Source organism: Podarcis pityusensis (assembly GCF_964106645.2).
Source record: "Podarcis pityusensis genome assembly, chromosome: 10".
NCBI classification, from domain to species: domain Eukaryota; kingdom Metazoa; phylum Chordata; class Lepidosauria; order Squamata; family Lacertidae; genus Podarcis; species Podarcis pityusensis.
Window position 1 is genome coordinate 32161110 of NC_138035.1, and position 23858 is coordinate 32184967.

Consider the following 23858-nt stretch of genomic DNA (forward strand, 5'->3'; position numbering starts at 1 on the left):
ACACACACACACACACACACACATTAGTACTAGTAAGAACTAGCAATTGAAGCTAAGGGGAATTAAGGCCTATTGCTACAGACTAGCAAGTAGAGGCGTAGAATTGTAGAGTTGGAAGGGACCCCAGGATCTTGTGGGAGGGTTACTCCTCCCCTGCGGTCATTCTGGCTACCACACAACTCAGTCAGTGGCTTCACGGGCTCTCTGGGCTTTAAACTACCACTCTGCGTATTTGAGCTGGCATTGCTCACATGCCCTCTGATTTTACTGATTCTCATCTTTTACTGATTATCGTTCAAACAGGAACAATTTGTTACACAAAGGCAGATGGCTCGGTGCCTTTTTGCTGTTGAAATGGTAACTTACCCACGAAAATGTCAAACTGTCCACTTTTTTTCTATTCAGACCTTCTATCTCTTTATCAAACTGATGCAATGTTTGCTCATCAGTGAGATCTCATCGAACGTGCTTACCTCCCCAAAATCTGTGAGGGAAGAACAAAATTGCTTTAAATATAGGCGTGCAGAGGGAACAAAACTGGGGCAAAATAGCAGCAGTTTTTAAAAGGTTTTGCAGCAAAAGCTACATGAGAATTAGTAAGGACCAGGCGATAAAAATAAAGTGCTAAGGGAAAATGATTTTTAATCCTGTTATTTGATACTGTCTGCATAGGAATTAATTGGGCTCTGAGCCTAGGTTAATTATTGACTTCTATCTGTGCAGATACTGAGCAGCCATGAAGATATGGATAAAGAGATAAGGAGCAATACAAACTACAGGCAATTGGTAAATCAAAATGACAGCACTACTTGCAGATGCTTCTCCACTTTGGATCAATGTCTGCCATGCAATACCATTGCATTGTTCTCCTGCAAGTCTTGAGGAAAATATGTTAATAACTCCCAGGACCTCAGAACATATGGACAATGTCAATTCCACCTGAATATCCAACAGGAGTAAGGTATAATACAGGTGTGGGAAACCTTTGGCCCACCAGATGTCGCATGGCCAATGATCAGGGGTGATGAGAGTACAAGCCTATGCTTAAGACATTTGCATTTTGGACCTCTTTATATGTATATGAAAACATTCTTGTGAATATTTATGAGACTTGCTGTTTCTCATCCCTCTCCCAGAAGAAGAAGGCCACTTTGCAGAATTTTATCCAAATACTCTCCACATTTCTTTCTTTCTTTCTTTCTTTCTTTCTTTCTTTCTTTCTTTCTTTTTTTTTTTTTGTGTGGTGTCCCCCATCCTGGCTCCAAGCAACACTCCATAATGATCGTACAGCAGCAAAACTCTCACAGGCACACAAGGGGAAAACAAACAAGCTGTGCTGCTGCCACTGCTATCGGCGAGGCTCATTCATTGAGAAACTATTGGATAATTTCTTCTCCATCTAGATAAATCTGGCGAAATGGTATACCCTATTTTTTCTGCCTACAAATCAGGTGGATAATTTTGAGAGGGCATTTGGGCACAACTCTGTAATCAACATATCCATGTGTTTTTGCTCCTTAAACTGTTCTATGGTCATATGCTGCATACAAAGTGGATGTGGAGGTTGGAGCTCCACTACTGAATGGGACATAGTTGTGGGCAGCATGAGGGTGCTCCATCCATCCTGGTGCCTGCCCACAAATGAAAGCCCCTCCATAGAATCATAAGAAAGCAGCTGGAGAAATGGGCAAAAAACGACAGAAAGAACTGTGTGTGGAGGAATGTTATTTTCTCCATCTTTGGAACTCACTGAGAAACTCATCAAAGCTGCCGTAACCTGGGACTAGCTGTGAAGAGGGCAGCTAACTGTTGAATGGGACATAGGCTGAGGAAGCTCCATTCACCTTGGTGCCTGCCCATAAAAAAGTACGTCTAGAGTAAAAGATTAGTGTGATGTCAGCAGTTTTCAGAATCCTTCTTTTTGATGTTTTGTGACTGAGTTGTGAGTTTGTTTGTGTCCTGGGTAAGAGCCAGGTGGCTGAGAGTGAAGATAGGTTAGAAAGGTTAGTAATTATTAATTCTACAGTTGTATATGTTATTATGCAATGCTTAAAAAATAATAATGAAAAAATGGTGCCGGTACTCACCATGAAGCTGTTACAGTAAGTGCCACACTTTTAACATTTTTTTTAAAATGTGCCTTTTGAGTACCCCCAGAAAAAAGCACTGTTGCTATGTATTTTTGTAATACAGTACTTGTTGCTTTTATCTGTTAAGTGGTATATAAATGGTCTAAATAAAAGTATAAAGAAATTAATTCACTGGCATGACTGCTGATGTGGTACTATGAAGACCACATCCTACTATGATAGGAGAGGATTTAAATACAGTAAAAAAAGAGCAAGGTGAGGTGAATGGGTTCCTTGAGAGTTTGGTCCGCAGCATATATTTTGTCCATGGGGTGATTCCTGTCTGCACTAAGTTATGTATTTGAGTGTTTATATTATATACAAAGGAAAATTGTGATAATTATGCTATGTGTGAGGAGGGGGAGCTTGAGTAGCACTCCTCTAGTCTTTAACAATAGGCCTGGCTTTCTCTTAACTTCAATTTTATATGTTCTTGCTTGTACGTATAAGTGTACACACACACAAATGGTAGGTTTTATTTAAACTTATAAAATTAGTAACTAAAATTAGTAAGTCAGATAAATTACCCTCTGTATTGAGGAATTTTAGCACAAATGCTGATCTCACTTTTTTTTTTTTTAAAGGTTAAGGTACAAATTCCTTAGAACAATATCGGGAAAATGTGAAGCCTCCCATATTAAATACCTTCTGGAGGATAGGTTAAATGATATTACACTGACCGTGGCAAAGTTTCTTTCGGAGGTCGTAAGAAAAAAAGACCATCATGCTCTAGACATAACAAAACGACTACCTCGGTCTCTTTCGCCTGTTGTTTGGTTGTCTTAACTGTATCTTGTTTTGAAACTGTTTTGTGGGTCTATGGACCGCAATAAAGATAAAGGGGGGGGGGGGGAGGAAAAAGAACAATGAAGTCTGTAAGTAGCATAACTTAAAAAATAATACAGATCTCAGTTTATACCCCCATTAAAGTGTCAGTTTTCATGGGTAACATACAAAGATACATACATAAAACACATATTTAAGAAGGAACATAACATTTTAAAAGCATAATTCAACACAGGACTAGATTATGATGTATAATCTAATTCAAAATATCTGCAGCAGGATATTGTTCTACCAAATGTTTCTCTCCCACAATGCAGTCGTTAACCCATAAAATATACTGCAAGTAATTATAATAAAACGAATAATTAGCAATTAACTACATATTTCCAGTCATTACTTGAGTCTGACATGCCATAGGGTCATACATGTTCAAACTGACTCTACTTTAGTTTTTCAACTTGTTTCTTGACTAGAGAAATCCAATTGCTGTTTTATATTTTGTGTCAGAGGGGCAGCTGTCCCTCCTCTATGACTTTTTTCTCTACTCCCCTAGCAATGTCTAAGTCCAACATTTGTGTGGGACAATCTGACTGGGGGAAGGGGAGATGGAGCCATGTCAGTGTTGCAGCACTGGTTTGGTGTTATCCCGTGATGTACTTCCTGACTTACCAAGGGGCTGCAATTTGTGCCCCTGTGCAGGCAGGAGTAAATGATCTCTCCCCTTTTGTGGGTGCAGGAGTGACACTTGGCTGCATTGGTGTGTGTGGGCAGGCCTACTATGCGGAAGCCAATGGCAGTATCTCTTGGGAAATCTAAGGGTGCTGCATTCTGTCCATGGTCCCAGCAGCTGAGGGGGCTGTTGGGTCACTGTGCTCCCAGGTTGCTGTAAGCAGACTAGTCCACATTGATGTGGGCCGTTAAGGAGACTGACTCACAGCAGATGGTTTGAGCATGGAGCCTTGTCCAGGAATTAGCGCACTGAATGATAGGATCTTTGCCCCGTGCCATACTATCGTTGATGCCCACTAACCAATAAAGGTGTTGTCTTTTCAAAACACATGAGGGACTCTATGCCTTTTTTTATTGGTTTTGTTTCTGCACCTGCGCCCTGAACACACGAGGGTGGAGAATACTGTGTTTTGGTTGGTGAGAGAAACTTTTAAAAAAGTGGAGCAGGGTAGGCTCCTTTAAACATTTTTCTTAGTTTTATACATAGAGGCAGAAAGATCAGTATAAATCCTATCTTAGTAAATTTTGCAAATGTATCTGAAAGACTGAATTTGAGACTGTCCTGTTGCTCAGTCAGACATTGGTTGCTGCCTGGCTGGATTACTAACCAAGTGGTGGTTGTCATGGAGTCTTAATGAAGTTTGATTTCAGGGCTGTATTGAATTGTGGTAGCGACACACTGTTCCTAGCTTTTGAGCACCCAAACATTGCAAGGATGTTTCTTGTCTCTTTGGAGTAGTGTCAGTGGATGGTGGAGGCACAGCTTTCCATTAGCAGCAGGAGTCAAATATGCAACTGGGTTCCTGTGAAACTGCTTCTCCTATGTCCTTTTCCTGTAGAATTTATCAGAAGGTAGATATGGGAATGGTTTTCCCTTGAAAGATTACACGTCTGTTACACAGCTGCCCAGTTGGTCTGACGTGCAGGTTCACAGGCTTGCAGTCTAATAGACATAACAAAAAATGTGAAGAGGATAAATCTCCCTTTAGCTAGATATCCACTTACGCAGGAATTGCTAAAATGTGGCCTTGAAAGGAACAGAGAAGATTAAGAGCAAAGTTAATGGGGTGCTTGGATGAAGAAGTTTAGCAGGACAGGCATGTCCACAGCATTAAATATCCACATTGAATTTAACTGTATTTTTATTTCTTGTATTTTTAGCACTTCTTTTATTTATTATATTGGATTTTATTTTATTACAAATTATAATACAATAACATACAATATAAGAATTAAAATAAGCAGTAAAAATACATAAAAAAACCCCAGCATCTGTTAATTACAATTGCTACAACAAGCAGGAGAGCCATTAAGTGGTCTACCAAGACCCTCAGTAATTTTCAAGTGGTCCATAGTGAGAAACGTTTGGGAACCACTGACATAGATGTTAAAAAACAAGGGAAACAAGAGGGAACCCTGAAGTACAGTACCTAACATGCCAGAAGACATGGGATAGGCAAGCAATCTCCCAGCACCACCTTCTGCGACCAATTTTCCAGATAGGAATGAACCACTGGAGAGTAGTACCACATAGCTATAATCTCTAAATGAACACAATAATACACCAGTCTTTTTATAAAAAATAAATAAATTTCAAGAGATTCTAGAGATTTCACTGGAAGCAGATTGATAGATACTGTTAAGATGATGCTTTAGAAGTATTGGAATAGATCAATGAAGAATAATGGACTGAAGGAGACCTCAAGGCCAAACTGTGGACAAGCAGGATTCTCTGCTCTACACTTGAACCTTCCCAACAAACTTTTGCCTCTTTTTAGATGTAGATTTCACTATTTCCTTCAAGTTGCGACCATTGACAGGGTTGAGGTCAAACAAGCTGGAAGTCAGCACAGCAAAGCTTAAATGTAGCAGGTTGCAGCAAAAACAGAATTAGTCCCAACCAACTGACAGGCCGAAAAACTAGATTATCAACCATAATCCACCTAGATTGGGAGCAAGATGCTGTATCTGGGTATATAAATTAGAACTGGGAGGACAGGTAGATAGGCATAAGTGAGGTGGGACATAACATGGGTGGCACAGAGGCACTGCTGCAGAGAGAGATGGAGCCTTGGTACTTCTAAACATTTTGGGAGAGTGCAATACTTTGGTGATAGAAGCTGCTCATGATAACATACACAGATTCCCCAAACCCTTCTTCCTAGTATCTACCATTCCATTGCCATTTTACCTTCTGGAGTTTATCCCAGGCCAGGGGGGGGGGGCGGGGACTGCAAGGGAGGCTGAGGAAAAAACACACATTTAGACTGATTCAGTGTAGGGTTATTCAATAAATTCACATATTTTGTTCTGTTGCATGTATAAATTAAATGCATTTCCCTTCTTTTAAGTAATGAATTAAAATATTGAATAGCACTAGACCTGGTAAGACAGATTCCGCCCCCCCCCCTTGAAGTTTAACAGTGATTTATTAGTTCATAAATTTTACTTGAGGTGTGAGGTTCCAGCCTATTCACTACACATAATTTATTATTTTTATTTATTTCATAAGATGTATACACTGCTTGATTGTAAGTAAAAAAAAACCTCGAACATGAAAACCAAGAAAAAATTACCACCACACTCAAAAAACATTCAAAAGTTAAAATATTGTCGCACGCCACCCCAATCTCTGAGCACTACGAGATTCCAGGGGTTCCAGGTGCTTACCCAGGGTTCGTGTTTCATTTTGGTAGCAAGGCAAAGCAGAGACTATGGTGTCTTTATCATATATTTATACAACCTGAGCATGAGATGGAGGGGTTCACAGCATCGAAACCCCAAGAGGACCTTGCTTCCCCCATTGCCACAGCCTTGGATTCAAACAGAAATCCTGAGGCCCTCCAGACATTGCTGGTACAGCTTCCATTATCCTTGGATATTGGCCATGATAGTGACAACATCTGGAGGGCACTAGTTCCCCATCCCCACCCCAAGCCCAGGTATGGTAGTATTCTTTTACTGTGTCATAACGTACCACTGTTTTCCTGTCTAGTGTGCTAAAGCTTTGTGCAGTTTGGGTGAAGCAGACCAGGTATTATTTTTTTCCTAATGATGAGATCAGTTGAATGCTTCACAGACAGTGGATTACCAACGGCGCAAATACTTTTTACAAAACTCTCTGATATCCTGACATTCTTCAGAAGAGCGTAGGACTTTGGCAGGAGATATGTTTTCTCAAATCTTTCTATTTGGTACACCCACAAACACATTTCAGGAACTGCCTATGAAGATGGACATTATTTTTTGCATGCAAAATAATTTGAGGAAGAATGGTTCATTTTCCCCTTATTTAAATTTGTTATGTTTTGTAATGAATTGTTTTAATGGTCTTTTCTGTTATCTGGTGCTTATTGTGAGCTGCTTTGGGCACAGTCCACTGTGGAAAAGCAGCAGATACATGAAACGAAACAGAAAATTTAGGAACTGCAAGCTGTACTAGGACTAGACTGAAAGGGAGTGATGTGTCAGTATTCTTCCTTGGGTTTGTTTCTGTATCTCCCCTCCTACTGAAGATGATTTCCTGGCTCCTGCTTGTGCTGCTCACACATCTCCATCAAAGTTTGAGAGCAACGTAAGTTAAGCTTCACTGAAAATAGGCTTGAGAGAAATAACTGGGATGGGGAAAGAAGCACAGACCAAAGGAGCAAGAGACAGCAGTGGTGTTCCACAATCTTGCTGTCCTTCGGTGTTCTGTATAGTAAGTAGCACATACCCGAGGAGAGACGTACCTTCCTGTCCTTTTCAGCAACTAGGTCCGGGCCACAGTTGCCTGGATTTTACACCCCTTCTATGTCACCATATCCTAAGTAATCTTATGGGTCACTTTCAGTAGTCCAGTCCACTACAAGTGTCATATAAAGACCAATTCACACAAGTGGTGGAATGCTCTGATTTGCTCTGTCCTTTTAACCTTAATAAAACAATTATTGTGATGAACGGACTAACAGAACTGTCTGTCGCAAGCACAGACCAGAAAACCCTTGGAAAAGTGAACGTAGCAGGCATTCCGTATTACAGTATGTGCGCTGCTCAGGTGAGGCGTTTCCTACAGGCACTTATAAAAAACCAAGCTAGAAGAAGCAAGCCATGTGCCCAGTGGTCTTGTGAACTGATTGTTCACCTCTCCTACGAAGAGGGAAAGGAAAGAACACGGAACCCTCTCGCTTCTCTACGTTTTACAAAGGAATGAATATGTGAGGAAGGTGCTGCTGTTTCTCCCGGGAGTCTGCAGAGAAAGGCTCATGTGTATACACACAACATACCGAACGACGGAAGGCTCTCCTAGTCTATACATTACTTTACTGTGATCCCCACCCCCCACCCCACCCCATCCCTGCCTTAAGAGAGAATTATGGATTCTTGTACGAAAGAGCGCGGTGGCAAATCACGATAAAAACATAGGCGTAGCGTTATAAACCAGACTCGCGGCATTACAGGGAATGCGTATCAGTCCCAGCACAATGCTACCCCACGTCTTTTCGCGTAATAAAGCCCTCCCCCCGCAGTGAATTTTCCTTCTTTACGAGGAACAGACATGGATGTTGGCAGGAAAACGCAATTGTGCAAGATCGCTAGATAAAAAGACCTCTGCGCCTCCACCTTGAGGCTGTGTGATGATTTTGTTCTCATACTATCACAGGTTACGGTTCATGTCCTATGTCTATATGTGCACGTACACCCTGAGTCGTCGTCCTCCTCATCACATCGGTGTGTGTGTGTGCCTGCACCGTACATGAGAAGCTAGAAGGCCGGCCAAACCCTGCTCTCTTCCGCCGCCCCCCACCAAACACCCCTCGGCTGTGACTCTGGGCCGCTGTCTTTGCAGCAGCAAAGGAGGGAAGTGAGGATCAGGGCCTGTCTTCCTACGGAGGGCTTCCGATGCGTACCGTGGGCAATGCCAGGTCCAGAGTACACAAGCTCAGCGCCCCCCCTTCCCCCATTACAATAGGCCTGTCCCAAGCAGCAACCTCGCGGTCTATTTTGGCCGACAGAAAACACAAGTAAAGGCGGAGGGAAGCGGGCGAGCAGCTTCTCCTTCCCCTTTAAGAGGCGGAGGCGAGAGAGTTTGCGGAAGGGATCGCTCCGGGAGCGCAAGGCGAGTGGCTGAGCAAGTCTCGTGACCGCAGCTGACCCCGCCTCGGGTTCTCCCCCTCCTCGGCCCTCCGCGTTCCATTGTGTGTGCGAGCTGCGTGCGTCCCCGCCTCTCCTTTTTCTGACCACGCCCCTTTTTTCTCTTGGCTCATTTCCGGCCGCCGCCGCTCGCTTCCCTCTGAGGAATCGGGAGAGTGAAGAAACAACAGCCGCCATTTTGTTTGTGTGTGAGCGACTGAGGGGAGGGAGCGAACGAGAGGGACCGAGCTGGGCGGGTAGAGCCTGGGAGGTGGAAAAGCAACGACAGAGACCGACAGCCGCTCAGGGCCCCTGGCCGGCCAGACCTGAGGGAACCCGAAACCTCCGTGATACACCCCCTACACCAGCCTCGCAGCCAGTAGGGGAGTACGCACTCCCGGCTTCGGCTAGTGACTCGGGACCCCGGGTGGACCCCACCCACAGCCTCTCCTGGCTACTGAGCCCGTTCGCGGGGTCAGGAGGCCGCCTGGCTCCGGTTTGGAAAGCTGTTTCTTTTCTCTGCGCCCCCCTTCCCTCTTCCCCAGGTCCTACATGGCGGACATGAGACGGAGCCGCTCCAGAAGCGCCTGAGGCATCGCGTCTTCGGTTCCGAGGAGAGTCTTGTCCTCTCCGCAGACCAAGCGCTCGCAACCATCCTTATCCCCCAGGGAGGGGGAAGAGGCAGAGAGAAGGGGGGGAGGGGCCGCCGCCGCCGCCGCTGCTTTCTCCTCCTCCTGTTCTGGGATCGATCCCTCCATCTGACCAGAAGGGGGGCACCCTGCTACAGAGAAAGAAAGGAAGAAAAGGTGGGGGCGCGGGGTGCGAGTCCTGAAGCCCACCCTCTCCAGCCCCCATCCCGGGATCTCTGCTGCCTCCATCGGGACAACAACCCCTCCTCCGCCTCCTTGTTCCTGCACAACAAGATGTGAAGCGGAGACTCCTGGGACTTAGCTTCATCCTCCTCCTCCTTACGGCTCCCCTTTCTGCAGCCATTAGTGACTGGCGAGAAAGGCGCAGGGGGAGTTGGGGACCCTCGGCACTCTCCGTCTGTGACCCCCTTCCCCAGTCCCTTTTTCACTAGCAGTGGGCATTTCTCTCTCTCTCCCCCCCCCCCTGCATTGCAAGCTGGTTTTTGGAAGGAGAGGGAAGGAACTGCGAGCAGAGGAGAGAGATTCTTTCTCCTTTTTTTCCTCCTCTCCTCCTTCGCCCGCCTCCTTGTGGCGATGAGGAGGAGGAGGACGACGCCGAGGAGGAAGAGGTTGATGGCGGCGGCGAAGAGGCAGCAGGAGGAGGAGAAGACGACGACCCCCCGGAGGATGAAGATGGTGGTGTTGGCGGCGGCGAGGAAGCACCAGCAGCCCCACAGCCGGATTTAATTCGATTTGTAAACCCACCAACCCCGCATATTTGTGTTTGGAGAAGGGTTTGTTCTGTTCTTTTCATCCTTGTTTTTCCCTGTGGGCCGGAGGAAAGACTGCTTCCACACCCTATTTCCCATCTCTGTTCCCCCTTAGTCGCTGCTACCCAACAGAGATAGATCCCGAGGGGCAGAAAAAGAGGAACTTTGTCCCTTTCTTCTTCAGTTCCTTCTCTTACTGTTTTTCGGTTGATTCCGGATCCAAGAAGAAGGCTGACGACTTTGACGAACCCCATCTTTAATTTGGGCTCTGTTTGTCTAAAAAAGAATTAAAAATGGCCGAGAATGTGGTGGAGTCGGGCCCGCCTTCAGCCAAGAGGCCTAAACTCTCCTCACCGGCGCTCTCTGTCTCTGCAAGCGATGGCACAGGTCAGTCTCTCTTGCTTTTACCTCACTGCATATGGGTCCCTTCCCTTCCTTTCCTCTTAAATGTCCCCATGTTTTGCACAGTCTGTTGTCTAGTACCCTTCTTATACTGTCTATTTTTGCCTTTCTGTGTACCTACTTTTCTCTGCACCTTGCTGCATTAATCACATTGGGTGTTTAATTGCTGCTGCTGCCCTTTCATTGAAGGGGCTATAAGCATGTCTGTGTTACTTGCTTGCCCGTTTCACTGTTCTGCAGCAAATGAAACCTTTGTTAAAAAACACCAACAATCCTAAACTCTAGTTATAGTGTAAATCATTACACAACTGTTATCTACATTTTTGTGCATGTAGAGTCCTGATTTTTGTAAAATCTTGCTTTTTAAAGATGAGGCATTCAGTCTTGAAATTTTTTCTTTTTTTGCTCTGAGCAGTATTATGATGGATAGTTTGTTTCCTCCACCATTTCTTTCATAACCACAAAGCGTTCTTAAATGCCAACATTTCTGTTTGGTCAAGAGTCGTAATATTAATTGGCGAATAATGTTTGTATTGACATTTTGTTAAATAGTTCACCTGATTTGCCTTGAGAAACTATGGAGCCACCTTTTTCTTTTGCATCTTCTACTTCCTTGCTTTGAGATCAAAATGTCTGAAATTCCCATATAGTCTCTCTGCATGTGTGAGGATGAGTACAACTATTCTTAACTCTTCTGTCTGTATTTTAATATGATATTTCTTGAGGTTCGTAAAAGCCAGCTAGTTAGAACTCTAGAACGCCTTAGAAATTATGGATGCAAGTTACAGGTGTTCATTTGGTAACAAACGTTTACTGGTTGTTTTAGAAGTTCAGGGAACTAAATCACTGTAGAATGCAACTGGCTATACAAGTACTGGTATTGCTTTTCTGAAGGTATAGGTATGGGGAGTAAGTAATCAAACAGTGCAGTAGTTCTTAACTTTATTAGAGGAGAGGAGCTCTTCAGCCACATATCTGGGCATTGTGGTTACTGATGGTAGCCAGTTTTGTACATTGAACTTGTTAGCACTACTTCATATATGAAGTCGGGGGGGGGGGGAAGGGAATGGCTGATATTATTTGATGCATAACAAGTTGTTTTCATTTTCTTGTCTTTTAGTTTGAATACTGGTTGGTTTAGCATAATTCAGAAAGCTGTTTTAAGCATTTGGTGCTGAGCAATGTTTTTTCTTGAATCCACTCTCCTTAAGAGCACTGTAGTAAGTTTAGGAACTGGATTTCAAATGAAGCAGCATTAATTACACCATTTATTGGGATATTGCACTTACCTGAAAATCAACAGGTTCCATTGTACTGGTAAGCAGAATTAGAAGCTCTGGCCAAAAAGCAAATACTACATAGGTAATGCAGTATATACTCATTTCTGCATACTGTGCTACAGAGTGGTATTTAGATTCATGTCAGGTCATTCTCTTAGACAGAACGAAGCTATGTAGTTAAATCTTAAAGCCTGCAACCCTATGCACACTGTAAGAGTAGTTTTAATTTTTGAGTGGACATGCCTGTGCTTAAAAGTCAGTGCAATCTTGCACATATTTACGCAGAAGTAAGTCCTATTTTGAGATTCCTAACCATGTCTACTCAGAAGTCTTATTGAACTAAATGGAGTTTACTCCCAGATTACAGGGGTTAGGATTACAGTGCATATGCTCAAGATTGCATCCTGTATGTAGTTGTGTTCAGTGAATGATTCCTTTGCCTATGAGAATTGCATTACTCTTAATATCCAGTAAGCATATTTTAGTTGTTTTGTTCTTTTATAATACTGGTAAGCTATCGCATATCTTCCTACCTTATTTGAGAAGTATACTAGACAAATCTTAGTGTCTTGTAATGGTTACTTGGTTTGTTTACTAGGCTTGTTACCTCCTTTAAAAAGGTAATTATTGACTAGTAATAAATGATCTATAATGCCTATTTTGATTGAATCCTCAGTGAAATACTAGTCAACTGGAGATGTTAAGTGTAACATTAATTTAGCCGTGTTTGGAGAAATGCTAAGTATATTCAGCATACTGCAACCAGGGCTAGTCAAATTTAATCTCCAGAAGTACTTTATCTAGAGGTTAGATTGTACAGATACATTACTTCATATTTAGAATGTGGAAATATGATAGTTACTCTTACTTTATGTGTTCAGAATATGGACATGCAGAGAAGTAATTTAAAATATACTAACATGTGGTATGGTAGTAAACCTCATTTTGGAAACAAACTAGTGGTCTTCCCCCCTATAATGCTGCGTCACAGTGCTGCATCTTTTTCTAGCTAATAGAAGCCCTAGCTGCCTTATTTCTGTGTTCTTGTTCTGATGCCTTAAAACATAATTAATACAAGTTTAAAAGCATATATAGTTGTAGAATACTTCATATTAATGCTGAAATCATTAGAGTATATGGAGATATTAATGTTGGAGAAAAAAGACTGTTGATAAATAGAAACATTTCTAGATATGTCATTGCCATAAGAATAAAGTTGGCAATTTGTGCAGCTTTTCTGTCTGTATGCTGAACAGCAGTATTATTGCTTAGAATTCCCACATTGCCTGTATTGACTGCTATCAGAACTCCGGAATACGGTGCTTCCCCCTTTCCTCAAACAAATGAGTTTTGCTATAGTATTATTAATAGCTTTCATATTGAGTGGAAGGAGATGTCTTTTCATTATTTGATTATAACAAAGTTGTATGGTCCTGTATGAGCTCAGCTGAAAACACAGGTTAGAACACAACACAAGCATGTGCTGCATTGAGAGAGAACACAACTACTGTATGCCATATCCATAAAGTAGTGCATTGTGTTATGAAAGCTCTTATTAAACCTACAGTATATGTTTTAATTTAGTTGTGTTTTGTGAAATGAAATACACATTTGAGAATTTTAGTTAGTGTAAACCTATAAGGTTGCATTTCAGTTGTCTTTCTGAAGGTTAGGTATGTAAAGAACTCTTGAGTAAAAATTGGAATATCATCCAGATACATACAGTGCTGATGTTGGGAAATGAGGCAGAAAGTAGGTAATGGACCTGCATTTTAAACCTGCTTCTTCTGTTTGGTATGTGACTGATTTTACAGACTATCATTTTACAGAAACAATTTGTTTCTGTCATCTTGGCTACTTTGCAGCAACAGGCAAAACTAAATGTGTGCAGTGTACATTCAGAATAGCTTTGCAGGTACACAGCTATTCAGATTCTATGTCAGGACCCAAATAGGTGCTTTAGGCATACTCAAGGGCTTCGTGGAATTTTTTTACTGCACCTATGTGCTTTTGAACTGTCCCTCAGTTTCAAATCGATTTTGGAATGGAGTAGGATCTCCTGTTTGAAAAACACAGAAACCCCTTACCTTTGAGATGTATTAATTCCAGTATCATAAATCCTTGTCGTTAATCTCATTAGCCTTACTTTTCTGTTTGTGCATTAAACTTCTTGTATGCTTATTTCTCTGTCTGTGTACCTAATTACAATTATTATTCCGATCTTCAAAATGTATAGCATTATACTCAGTCATGTTCAAAGTTGTGCTTTTCTTCTGACAAATAAGCATACTTTCAAATGACTGAAGTATGATTTGTATTTCATACTTAATTTGGTGTATGTGTGCCTAATTTGGAACAAATCACTTCAATCATGCTTTTGATATCAGTTCAGAGGTTATTGGAAACAGTATATCCCAGCTGCAAAATCCATAAGAATGAGCTGGAAAAGGTAGAACAAAATGGGAAAGTTTAGATGACTGCAAAGTATAAGTTATTTAGTATACGTTTTAGCTTTCTCTGTGAAAGATGGGAATAGAAAGCTACTGTAAACTAATAGTTACTATTGTACCACTGGCAACACACTCACACACACAAATAATGGGCTGTAGTGCATTTACCAACCTTGTGTATAAGGAATAGTTGTTCATCTTTTTCTTTCTCACTCCTTTGGCACCAATGCTGGTAGTTCCCTTCATGTTAGGAGAGTTAAGACTGCAGGTAAAGTGGATAGTGGAGGAGACCAATCTCTGTACTCCTCTTTACTTCTCCTGTTGCTTTCACCACATAGCAGGAATACCTTGCCATTGTCCTTGGGATCAGGAGCACTGGGGAGAGGTGGCAGAGGGTTCTTGTCTTTCTTCATAGCAAGCAGTTGAGCCTAGAGACAATTTCCCCAGTGGTGAATACCTTTGACCTGGGAGCCCAGCAGAAATGGTGGTAATAAGCCATGGAGCTTTAGTTTTGGACTACAGACATTTGGCCATTGGAAATAGAGCAAGTAGTTCTGGCAGAATTATAATATTTTTATAAGCATTTTAATGTCCAATGTTCCTTACTGTTTTCTAATGAAGGGAGTTGAAAAATGTAAGCTAGTTTTATAGAGTGTAGCTCTTGATGTCCTTATTTCAGTGTCCATGCATGTATCACTGGATTTTAGCAATTGTAAGGTAACTATTAAACAATACAGAAGAATACTAAGTTGCAATCCCTGAAAACTCACATATCGAAGTAAGTGCCAGTGAAATCAGTGGTGCCTTAATGCCAAGTAAATATGATTAAAATAGTGCTTCACAACACTATTAAATTGTGGCACCGTAAATAGTGTATCTACTTCCAAATGGTGGAGTCCCAGTGTGTTTCAAACACTTAAGACTGCTTTTTAAAGCTTTTTACATCATTAGTATCATCAGTACTATCATGTCATCCAAACAAAAGCTAAACAGTTTGCAGATGGGTGCAGACTAATTGTTAACAAGTCACTAGAAATAATATGTTTGACAGACTTTCCTAAACCAATCTCATTTATCACTGATCAATACTAATACAAAAGTTTATACTAGACCCTGTAGAAAACATATATTTCTAAGTATGTTGTAGGAATTGGAAGCATTCAATACTCTAGGTGTATAAAATCAAACTAGTAGCTGCATAAATAATCAGAGCGATATGCATTGTAGGTGAAGCATCCCTCCAAATAAAATAAAACACTGAGTTTTGGATCACAATGACAATTCATCTGTAGTATGTGGATGATTGAAGAACAAGCTTCTACTTACTAAGTTATATTTAGTGTTAAAGCATTTGTTTTGCAAGGGGGCAGCAAAATTTACTTAGTTGTGGCACCTGAAAGACTAAAGTTGCAATAGACGCTCAGCACTACATCAGGTGCTGCTGGGCATTGTGATAAATGTTTAAATGGCTCAAACCGCCGGGTAAGCTTGTTAGGCAGCCCACCAGAGCTGGTCCTGCTGTAATCCTGAACACATTTGACTGTAAGACATATAATTGCACAGTAAAACCTGTTGTCCCATAGGCTTTTATATATCAGAGCCCACTTTATGAAATGCATGGTATTATCCTTAGTTGTCAGATATGTAGTAGCCCTAGAGATGTAAGAGTAGGACCAGGAGTCTTATCAAATTTCCATGCTGAGTTGAATGTATATGCAAGAAGCTTGCTGATAAGTTAACAGTTTCCTGATTAGCCCTTCATTAAGAGCTTAGCAGTCAATTTATAGTTGATGTAAAAAATAAGTTTTTTGGGGGGAATCTAGAAAATACAAGTAACCTCTCATTGCTCTATGATTGGGGAGCTTAAAAAAAAACACTTGAGAGAGAAGCAATAGGCTTCTGCTTTGTTTTGGGGTAACTTCAGAGGAACATACTGAAAAATCATGTCATTTGCATAGGAGATGCTCAAATCTGGTTTCTGTTCATAGATTCTAAATGACCAAAGGCAAAACTAAGTTTCTGAGGTTTTGCTGTTGACATCCATATCTTTCTCCCCTTAAAGAATAATGTGCAGGACTTTGCTTGAACTCATCCCAAGAACATGAGAAGTTATGGGTCATTTGTACTAGTTTCAATTCACCAGGTAATCATAAGCAGTCTTGTACAGCCTTTGAACAAGCCCCTTATAAAAGTAGTTTCAAGGCTACTTTCTCTTAAGACAGCTGCAGCTACTGCAGGCAACTAGTTAGGGTTTGGTTCATAGCTTTCTCTGAGTCTCAGCCTCTTGTAAAGGGCAGTGTCTTTGGAAGGAGCTGTTATCTCCTGTTGGTAAAGACTTGCATGCATGGACTGTCTGCAGACTAGTCACTTTCTTAATTTACTGGGACTTGATTTGCAAAAAAGGTACTGACTGCAGAGCTCTCTGCACAACAAAGCAGGAGTCATCTGGTATAAAGTACTAGCTCTAACTTAGTTTGGTTAGCACTGAATTGAACATATCCAGTAGATTTAACTTTTAAAGGAATAAACTCATGCTGAGAAGTGTAATGAAAATTTTTGGTTCTGACTTGGCATCTAATCACTTGGAGGCAGGTCCTAGTCACCACCAGTGGCAGTAACTCACTTTCTGATAACTGGTGTTCACTTGGGGCACATTTAGTGTCTCACATGAACTTGCCCTTTTCTGAGCTTCCCTGCTTTCTGAAATGAGGTTGTTGGCGATTAGGGAAAGGGGCATGTTTTATATGTGTGCTACCATGTATATGTGCATTGCAGAACCCAGAAATGACCTGGAAACATCATAAAGATGTCATTAAAAGGGTGAGGTGGAATGGGTTGTTTGCAGGCTTTGTCAATAGGTTTCAGTTATATGCAATGTGTGCAGTGCCTCAGAATGTAACCCCCCGCATAAACATTGGACTGCCTGTAAAGCAGTCAAAGTTGCAGGATGGTAATGAAACAGGAAAGTGACCCATAGTTATTAGTTGCATTTCATGGCCTTTTGGCGCTACTGTTCACAACTTTTCCTCTCTGGCAATTACGTATAATTGGTATAATTGAGGATAGTGTTTCACGAATCTAATGAAGTAGGCTCTGGTTGTTGGTTGCAACTATGACAGCACTACCATGAAATAATAATAATAATAATAATAATAATAATAATAATAATAATAATAATTTATACCCCACCCATCTGGCTGGACATCCTCAGCCACTCTGGGCGGCTTCCAACAAAATATTAAAATACAGTAACCTATCAAACATTAAAAGCTTCCTTAACAGGGCTGCCTTCAGATGTCTTCTAAAAGTCTGGTAGTTGTTGTTCTCTTTGACATCTGGTGGGAGGGCGTTCCACAGGGCGGGTGCCATCACCGAGAAGGCCCTCTGCCTGGTTCCCTGTAATTTGGCTTCTCGCAGTGAGGGAACCGCCAGAAGGCCCTCAGCGCTGGACCTCAGTTTCTGGGTAGAACGATGGGGGTGGAGGCACTCCTTCAGGTATACTGGACCGAGGTCATTTAGGGCCTTAAAGTTCAGCACCAACACTTTGAATTGTGCTTGGAAACATACTGAGAGCCAATGTAGGCCTTTCAAGACTGGTGTTATGCGGTCTCGGTGGCCGCTCCCAGTCACCAGTCTAGCTGCCACATTCTGGATTAGTTGTAGTTTCCGGGTCACCTTCAGAGGTAGCCCTACATAGAGCGCATTGCAGTAGTCCAAGCGAGAGATAACCAGAGCACGCACCACTCTGGCAAGACAGCCTACGGGCAGATAGGGTCTCAGCCTGCGTACCAGATGGAGCTGGTAAACAGCTGTCCTGGACACAGAATTGACCTGTGCCTCCATGGACAGCTGTGAGTCCAAAATGACTCCCAGGCTGTGCACCTGGTCCTTCAGGGGCACAGTTACCCCATTCAGGACCAGGGAGTCTTCCACACCTGCCTGCCTCCTGTCCCCCCAAAACAGTACTTCTGTCTTGTCAGGATTCAACCTCAATCTGTTAGCTGCCATCCATCCTCCAACCGCCTCCAGACAAATACATGATTACAAAAGAAAGAATTATTGCATCCCCAAATGCTTGTGTGGGCTAGATGTAGATTCTGGGTCTGAAAAGATGGACGACTACTAGCTAGTCAAAGTATGCTGCAATAGATTTTGTTTCGGTTATTTAGGAACTTTCTGCTATCTTACTTTTACTTTTCTGAAAACCAGCAGTCCTAAAGATTAACTTTTGTCTGTTAAAAAATAGGCTGAATAAAAACAGCCTGAAAGGAAACTTTGGTCCACATTTTGAATTGCTTCTGTGCTTTAACCAGTTTGCCCCATACCATATTTTCTATCAAAAAGGTGACATTTCTTGGAAGAGATGTGTTGGATGGGTTCAAAGGTGGGGAATATTTCCTGAGAGCACTTCAACTTCTTGTTTGTCTAGCTTCTGTGATTTTTCTTTCATATGATTGTGTCCAAAATAGACCTTGGAAGTACTGTGAAACTGCTAAATACTGTATTTGAAGAGAAATGCAGAATTTTAACCCTTCTGCTTTGCTTGGAAACAGAAATCTAAACTGAATATATTTTACTTTGTCATGCAACATAGCACAGGAATGGCTAGAATTTTGAAATGAGACTCTTTTTGTTGTTGAAGTTCATTTTATTGAAATATAGAATGCTGGAAACAATAGCAAAACTGCAAAAAGTTTATTTTCATGTGATCCTGTGTGTTGTATTGCATTGTAACTAATTGGACTTCATTCTGAAAATTAAGCTCCATTGACAACCATAGGAAATCCAAGTAAATATAATTAGGATTGGATTATTCTATCCTCAGTTGCGTAAGCAACAACTAAATATTCTACCCAAATAACAAATCTGAATGATGTGCCAAATATATTTTCAATTTGTCCATTCCCTTATTCCAAGTTCAACCTGCACTCAGATACCTGAGGTGAATATTTCCTGGGAAATACAGTCGTACCTTGGTTTTCGAACAACTTAGTTCTTGAACGTTTTGGCTCCTGAATGCAAACTGTTCGGTTCGTGAACTGTTTTTGGAAGCCAAATGTTTGACGTGGCTTCCAATTGGCTGCAGGAGCTTCCTGCAGCCAATCAGAAGCCTCACTTTGGTTTCTGAATGTTTTGGAAGTTGAACAGACTTCTGGAACAGAACCTTTTAAATTGGCATTAAAACAGCCTGATTTATTCAGTGGTGGCTATCTAGTCTTTTATATATTTTATGTGTTTGGGTTATCAGTGTATTTGGATGACTTTAAACAATAAAATAATACAAATCATATACTTATGCCAATAAAGGCCAAGAACAACAAATAACAGCTAAATTTAGTGTTTAAAGTTAGTTGTTTAAGTTTTAGCTGTTACTGAACTGAAGCCGGATGGAAATAGGGCTGTAGTTTATTTCCAGTATGATGGTTTTTAGTATTGGGAAGCTCATGCTTTCCACCATTTCATGAATGAAAGAAACATCCTAACCAATATGAGAGTGTTTTCTTCAAGTGTGTGTGAAGAGCCAAAGAAAGCTATTCATGTACATCAAGGATGGGGAACTGGATCCAGATGAATCTTTATCTCCTCTGCCCCTGTGAGTCGTTTGCTAGATGGGTGGGATCACCCATCCTTCAGTCACCTGACATCAGTGTCAGGTGACTTGCTTTTGCTATAGTTTGAAATTGAATCTAATGGATTTGGGTGCAGTGCTTTGTGTCAGTGATCAGCTAATCATCTGATGGCTTTGATCACTGGTGCTTGCAAAGTGCTCTGCATGGCGGTTTGCAGGCACTGCGGATAGGCACTGCCTGCACCCCCCTTCCACCACAGCTTGACCTTTACCTGTTCCAAACTTGAGTTCATATACAGCAACTGTGGCTTGACTGAAATGATCTTGCTAGCCTGGGAGGCTTAACTTTGCCTTGGTTCAGTGGTTCCTCACCACAAGTGTACATTAAAGTAAGGATAGTTGACAACATCATTCATTGTGATTTAAAATTGCATTAATATTTTTGTGAAGAAGCAACACACCTCAGCAGGTTCTGATTATTTGAACCTCCATTAAAAAACAACAACAACAAAAACCCCAAACCCTCGCTGTTCTTGCCTAGAACTAACATGTCCCTAAAAGAGGAAACCATAGCACTGGGAACTAATCGTTTTCAAAATAACTGTTGGCATATAATGGCAACCCTGTAAACTGCTGTCCTCAGTGTAGTTCAGTACTCATCTGGCCTCACAGAAACACACATTCTCCATTCTATTAGAGTGCATGTTTGATATGATCAGTTTAAGGTTCAACCTAAAAGTTCCCACAGTTTTAAAATCAGTTGTAAGAGGGGGGAAAAACCAAATCAGGTGAACCAAACATTCATATTGCAGTTTCAGAACACCTGGCAAGTAAATGATAGGTTAAGAATATCATAGGACTCCTGGTTAATTGAATACTAATGAAAGTGTTAAATCTCTAGAAAAAGGTATAACCGTTTCTTATTTTCTAATCCACATTTTATGGATTTTTTTGTTTTTGTTTCTATAGTTCTAAAAATGCTGAAAATGTACACTTTCCACTCAGAATGCTATGAGAAGGGCAGCCTCTGTCTATTGTAGTAAGAGGTTTTAAAAAGCCCTCATTGCATTGTGTTTTATAATAGAAGTTCGTATTAGCTTTTCTCTTTCTTCACTTCCAAAATAAATCAGTTGTACTTTAGAGTGAGATATACCTTAGAATGCTGCCTTTAAAAAGTTGCATGGCATTGTTGGGTTGCTTGCCTTGCAGTTTCTTTGGGTGTGGCAGATATCATTTGTGTTTTTCTTTATTTCTTCCTTGTTTGCTGAAGGATAGCATAATCCATGCGCTCCATAGTGAGATGTTGCTGCATGTGTGTATGCTGACTCCAAGGACTAGAACCCTTCCGATGTTGTTGAACTACAACTTCCATCAGCCAAGCAAGCATGGCCAATGGCCCAGGATAATGAGAGCTGTAGTTTGGCAACATTTGGAGGGCCCAACATCTGAATGCCACTAGCATTTGCATACTGCTCATAGGGGTTAGCACTTCGTATGGAAAACTCCATCAAGCACGGTCATGTCAAAGCAGGCCACTATGTGGCAAATACGAGCAGTTTGCATTCCTCACAGGTGTTCCTGCTGTCTATGAACTGCCCTCTCAAGAAAGACTTGCACATGGGAGCAGGGAATGTAGATGAGAATGCTAAACTAGCTTGGGCCTGGTTTGCAGATAATGCTAAGCCAAATTAACATAGTAAACAATACCATAATCACAGGTGTCGCCACAGATGATCGGGCAAACATTGGCTTGTTTTCCCCCTGCCTCCTTGCCTGCTTTGTGCTCTACCTGATATCCTGAGAAAATGTCTACTGGCATTGCCCAGCTGTGACACCATGCTTCCTTCCATTGGCTGGCTGGAGTGGAAATCTTACTCCATTAAAATCCTTGGCAGTGTAGTTGATTAACCTTTTCCTTCCACAGCTTTGCTTTATTCCCCTACTCACCAGTCACCCATAGTGTTGCTCTGTCACATAATTCCGTTGCTCCTACCTTGGTTAGGACAAATCCTGCCCTCCTTCCTCAAGGAATGAAATGTATCTGAGTGAAAAGACAAAAGTTTAACATTTTTGCAAATACTCTTGGACTGGAGTTAGAGAAGAGGGACTAGTTTTCTTTCACAGGCAAGATTCCATGAACTGGACACTTGTCCTCTGGAAGGAAGAATAGGACTTTGTATGTGTGTTGGTGGGTTTTGGTCCAAAGGGAAATCATTGAGTTGCTGCTGCTGGCATTACCTCACCTATCTCATCATTTCCAATGTAGCCTGAAGTGTCCCTCCTCCCCTTTTCCTGTTTAAAATTGGGACTTTCTGATATGCTTAGAATATATCCAAGCTGTAAGCCCCACTAAACTTACTGGAGTTTACTTCTGAGTAGACATGTATAGTAATTTAGATAGGAAACCATAGAATCATAGAAGCAGAGAAGAAAGAAAATTAACTGGGGGAGGGGAAAAGTATCCATAAAATGGCTGCTTGTGGACAGAATCTTAAGATAAATTTATCTATTATTTATTAAATTTGCATACTGCCCTATACCCACAGGTCTTAGGGCGGTTCGCAGGATAAAAACAGAATATAACACCACAAAATGCATAATCAAAACAAAACAACCCAAGGGTAGTTTTCTATGGTAGTTTTCTTTTAAAATAATTTTAAACGCCCCATGCTCACTCGTGCAGGCATGACTTTAGAATGTTAGCAACAGGCTTTTAAGCTTTGTAAACAGTAGACAATGAGTGAAGTGCGGAAAGCTGGTTGTAATGAGAAATAAACACTGTTTAAATTTTTATCTCCACTCCACAACTCTTCTGTGAAGTCATGGTGGGTCAGAGCAGACAAAGTTCTGTTAAGGAATGCAATTTTATTAATAGTTGCCATAACGCAAGTTGCTTTAAGAAATCTGGAGGTGGAAGAATTGTTTGGGGGGAAAGGACCATGTTACCAGGGAGATCTAGCAGTGACATCATTTATACTCTTACTACTGTCTCTGTACCTTTATGTGGAACAAACAACCACACTTAAACCATAGTCAAAAAATTGTCCTGGTTCACATCTCTAAACTAGAGATGCAGAACTGGATGTGGCTGGCAGGTTGGCTCCTCAATTCTCCCACTTCTCACATGCCAGCTTTGACAGGTAAGTGGGACCAGTTACAGCAAACCCTTTTGAAGTCCCATTTGCTGGCAAAGTTTGCATTCATACTGCATCTACACATGGACATTTCTCCTCTGGAGACATCAGGTGTGGTTTGAATCCAAGTAGTTCTGCAGATCTCTTGGGGCTGTCAGTGAGCCCCATTTGCAAAGGAACAATTAGAGCCACATACTTTCCTTATACTAGACATAGCATATGATTTCAGTTGTGGGGCAGATAGACATGGTTAGGAGGAAATGGCGTAGAATCAGGACACACTGGGCCTAATCGGCTCATGGGCCAGAGATTTCTCATCCTTGCTCTAAAACATAGTTAATGTCAGGTGGCCAACCATGGCTTATTTTATTTGAGGAACTGGGTCAAGTTCACACATAATACTAAACCATGAACTAATATGTGTGAACCAGGTCATTCTCTCACAGAAATATGGAATATCTTTTATAGTACATACTTTATTGAAATATCAAATTGCTGAACAGTACAGTATGTTGAACAATTGAATTTCATTTTGTATGAAGGTGCTCCAAAGGTGGAGCAGGTTCTTGCAGGTGCATTTTTAGTGGGTGTCTAGGGCTACTTTCTAGCTTGAGTTGGGTGAAACAGGTTTTGAAACTGAAAGTCCATAGTCAATAAAAAGATGCTGTAATTGCTTAGTTGTAGGCACTATCATTCATTTCCTTTGTTGTGTGTCCAAAATGGTTTTGCATAAATAGATGCACGAAGCCTAACATTTGGCAGTTGAGGTTTGTAGCATTTAAAACCTACTCCCCCCCCCCAAAAAACCCCCACTGATGCTTAAAAGGCTTTTGATCTTTCGATTAAAAAAAAATCCAAGTATTTTTTC

General features: G+C 41.5%; 1 protein-coding gene and 1 long non-coding RNA gene across 2 annotated transcripts in view; one reads left to right on the top strand and one right to left on the bottom strand.

The window, feature by feature from the left end:
- Window positions 1–3014: 3014 nt before the first annotated feature.
- Window positions 3015–9422, bottom strand: LOC308457519. The gene is made up of 2 exons (XR_013976957.1): window positions 9309–9422; window positions 3015–4587 (listed from the first exon to the last, which is right to left on the bottom strand). It is a non-coding gene; the product is annotated as an uncharacterized lncRNA (long non-coding RNA).
- A 461-nt stretch (window positions 9423–9883) lies between these two features.
- EP300 (EP300 lysine acetyltransferase) overlaps window positions 9884–23858 on the top strand; it is a 77854-nt gene continuing 63879 nt past the window's right edge. The window contains exon 1 of the mRNA XM_080971345.1: window positions 9884–10542. Coding sequence (XP_080827471.1) covers window positions 10449–10542 — 94 coding nt within the window. The 5' untranslated portion in view covers window positions 9884–10448. The remainder of the gene's footprint in view (window positions 10543–23858) is intronic.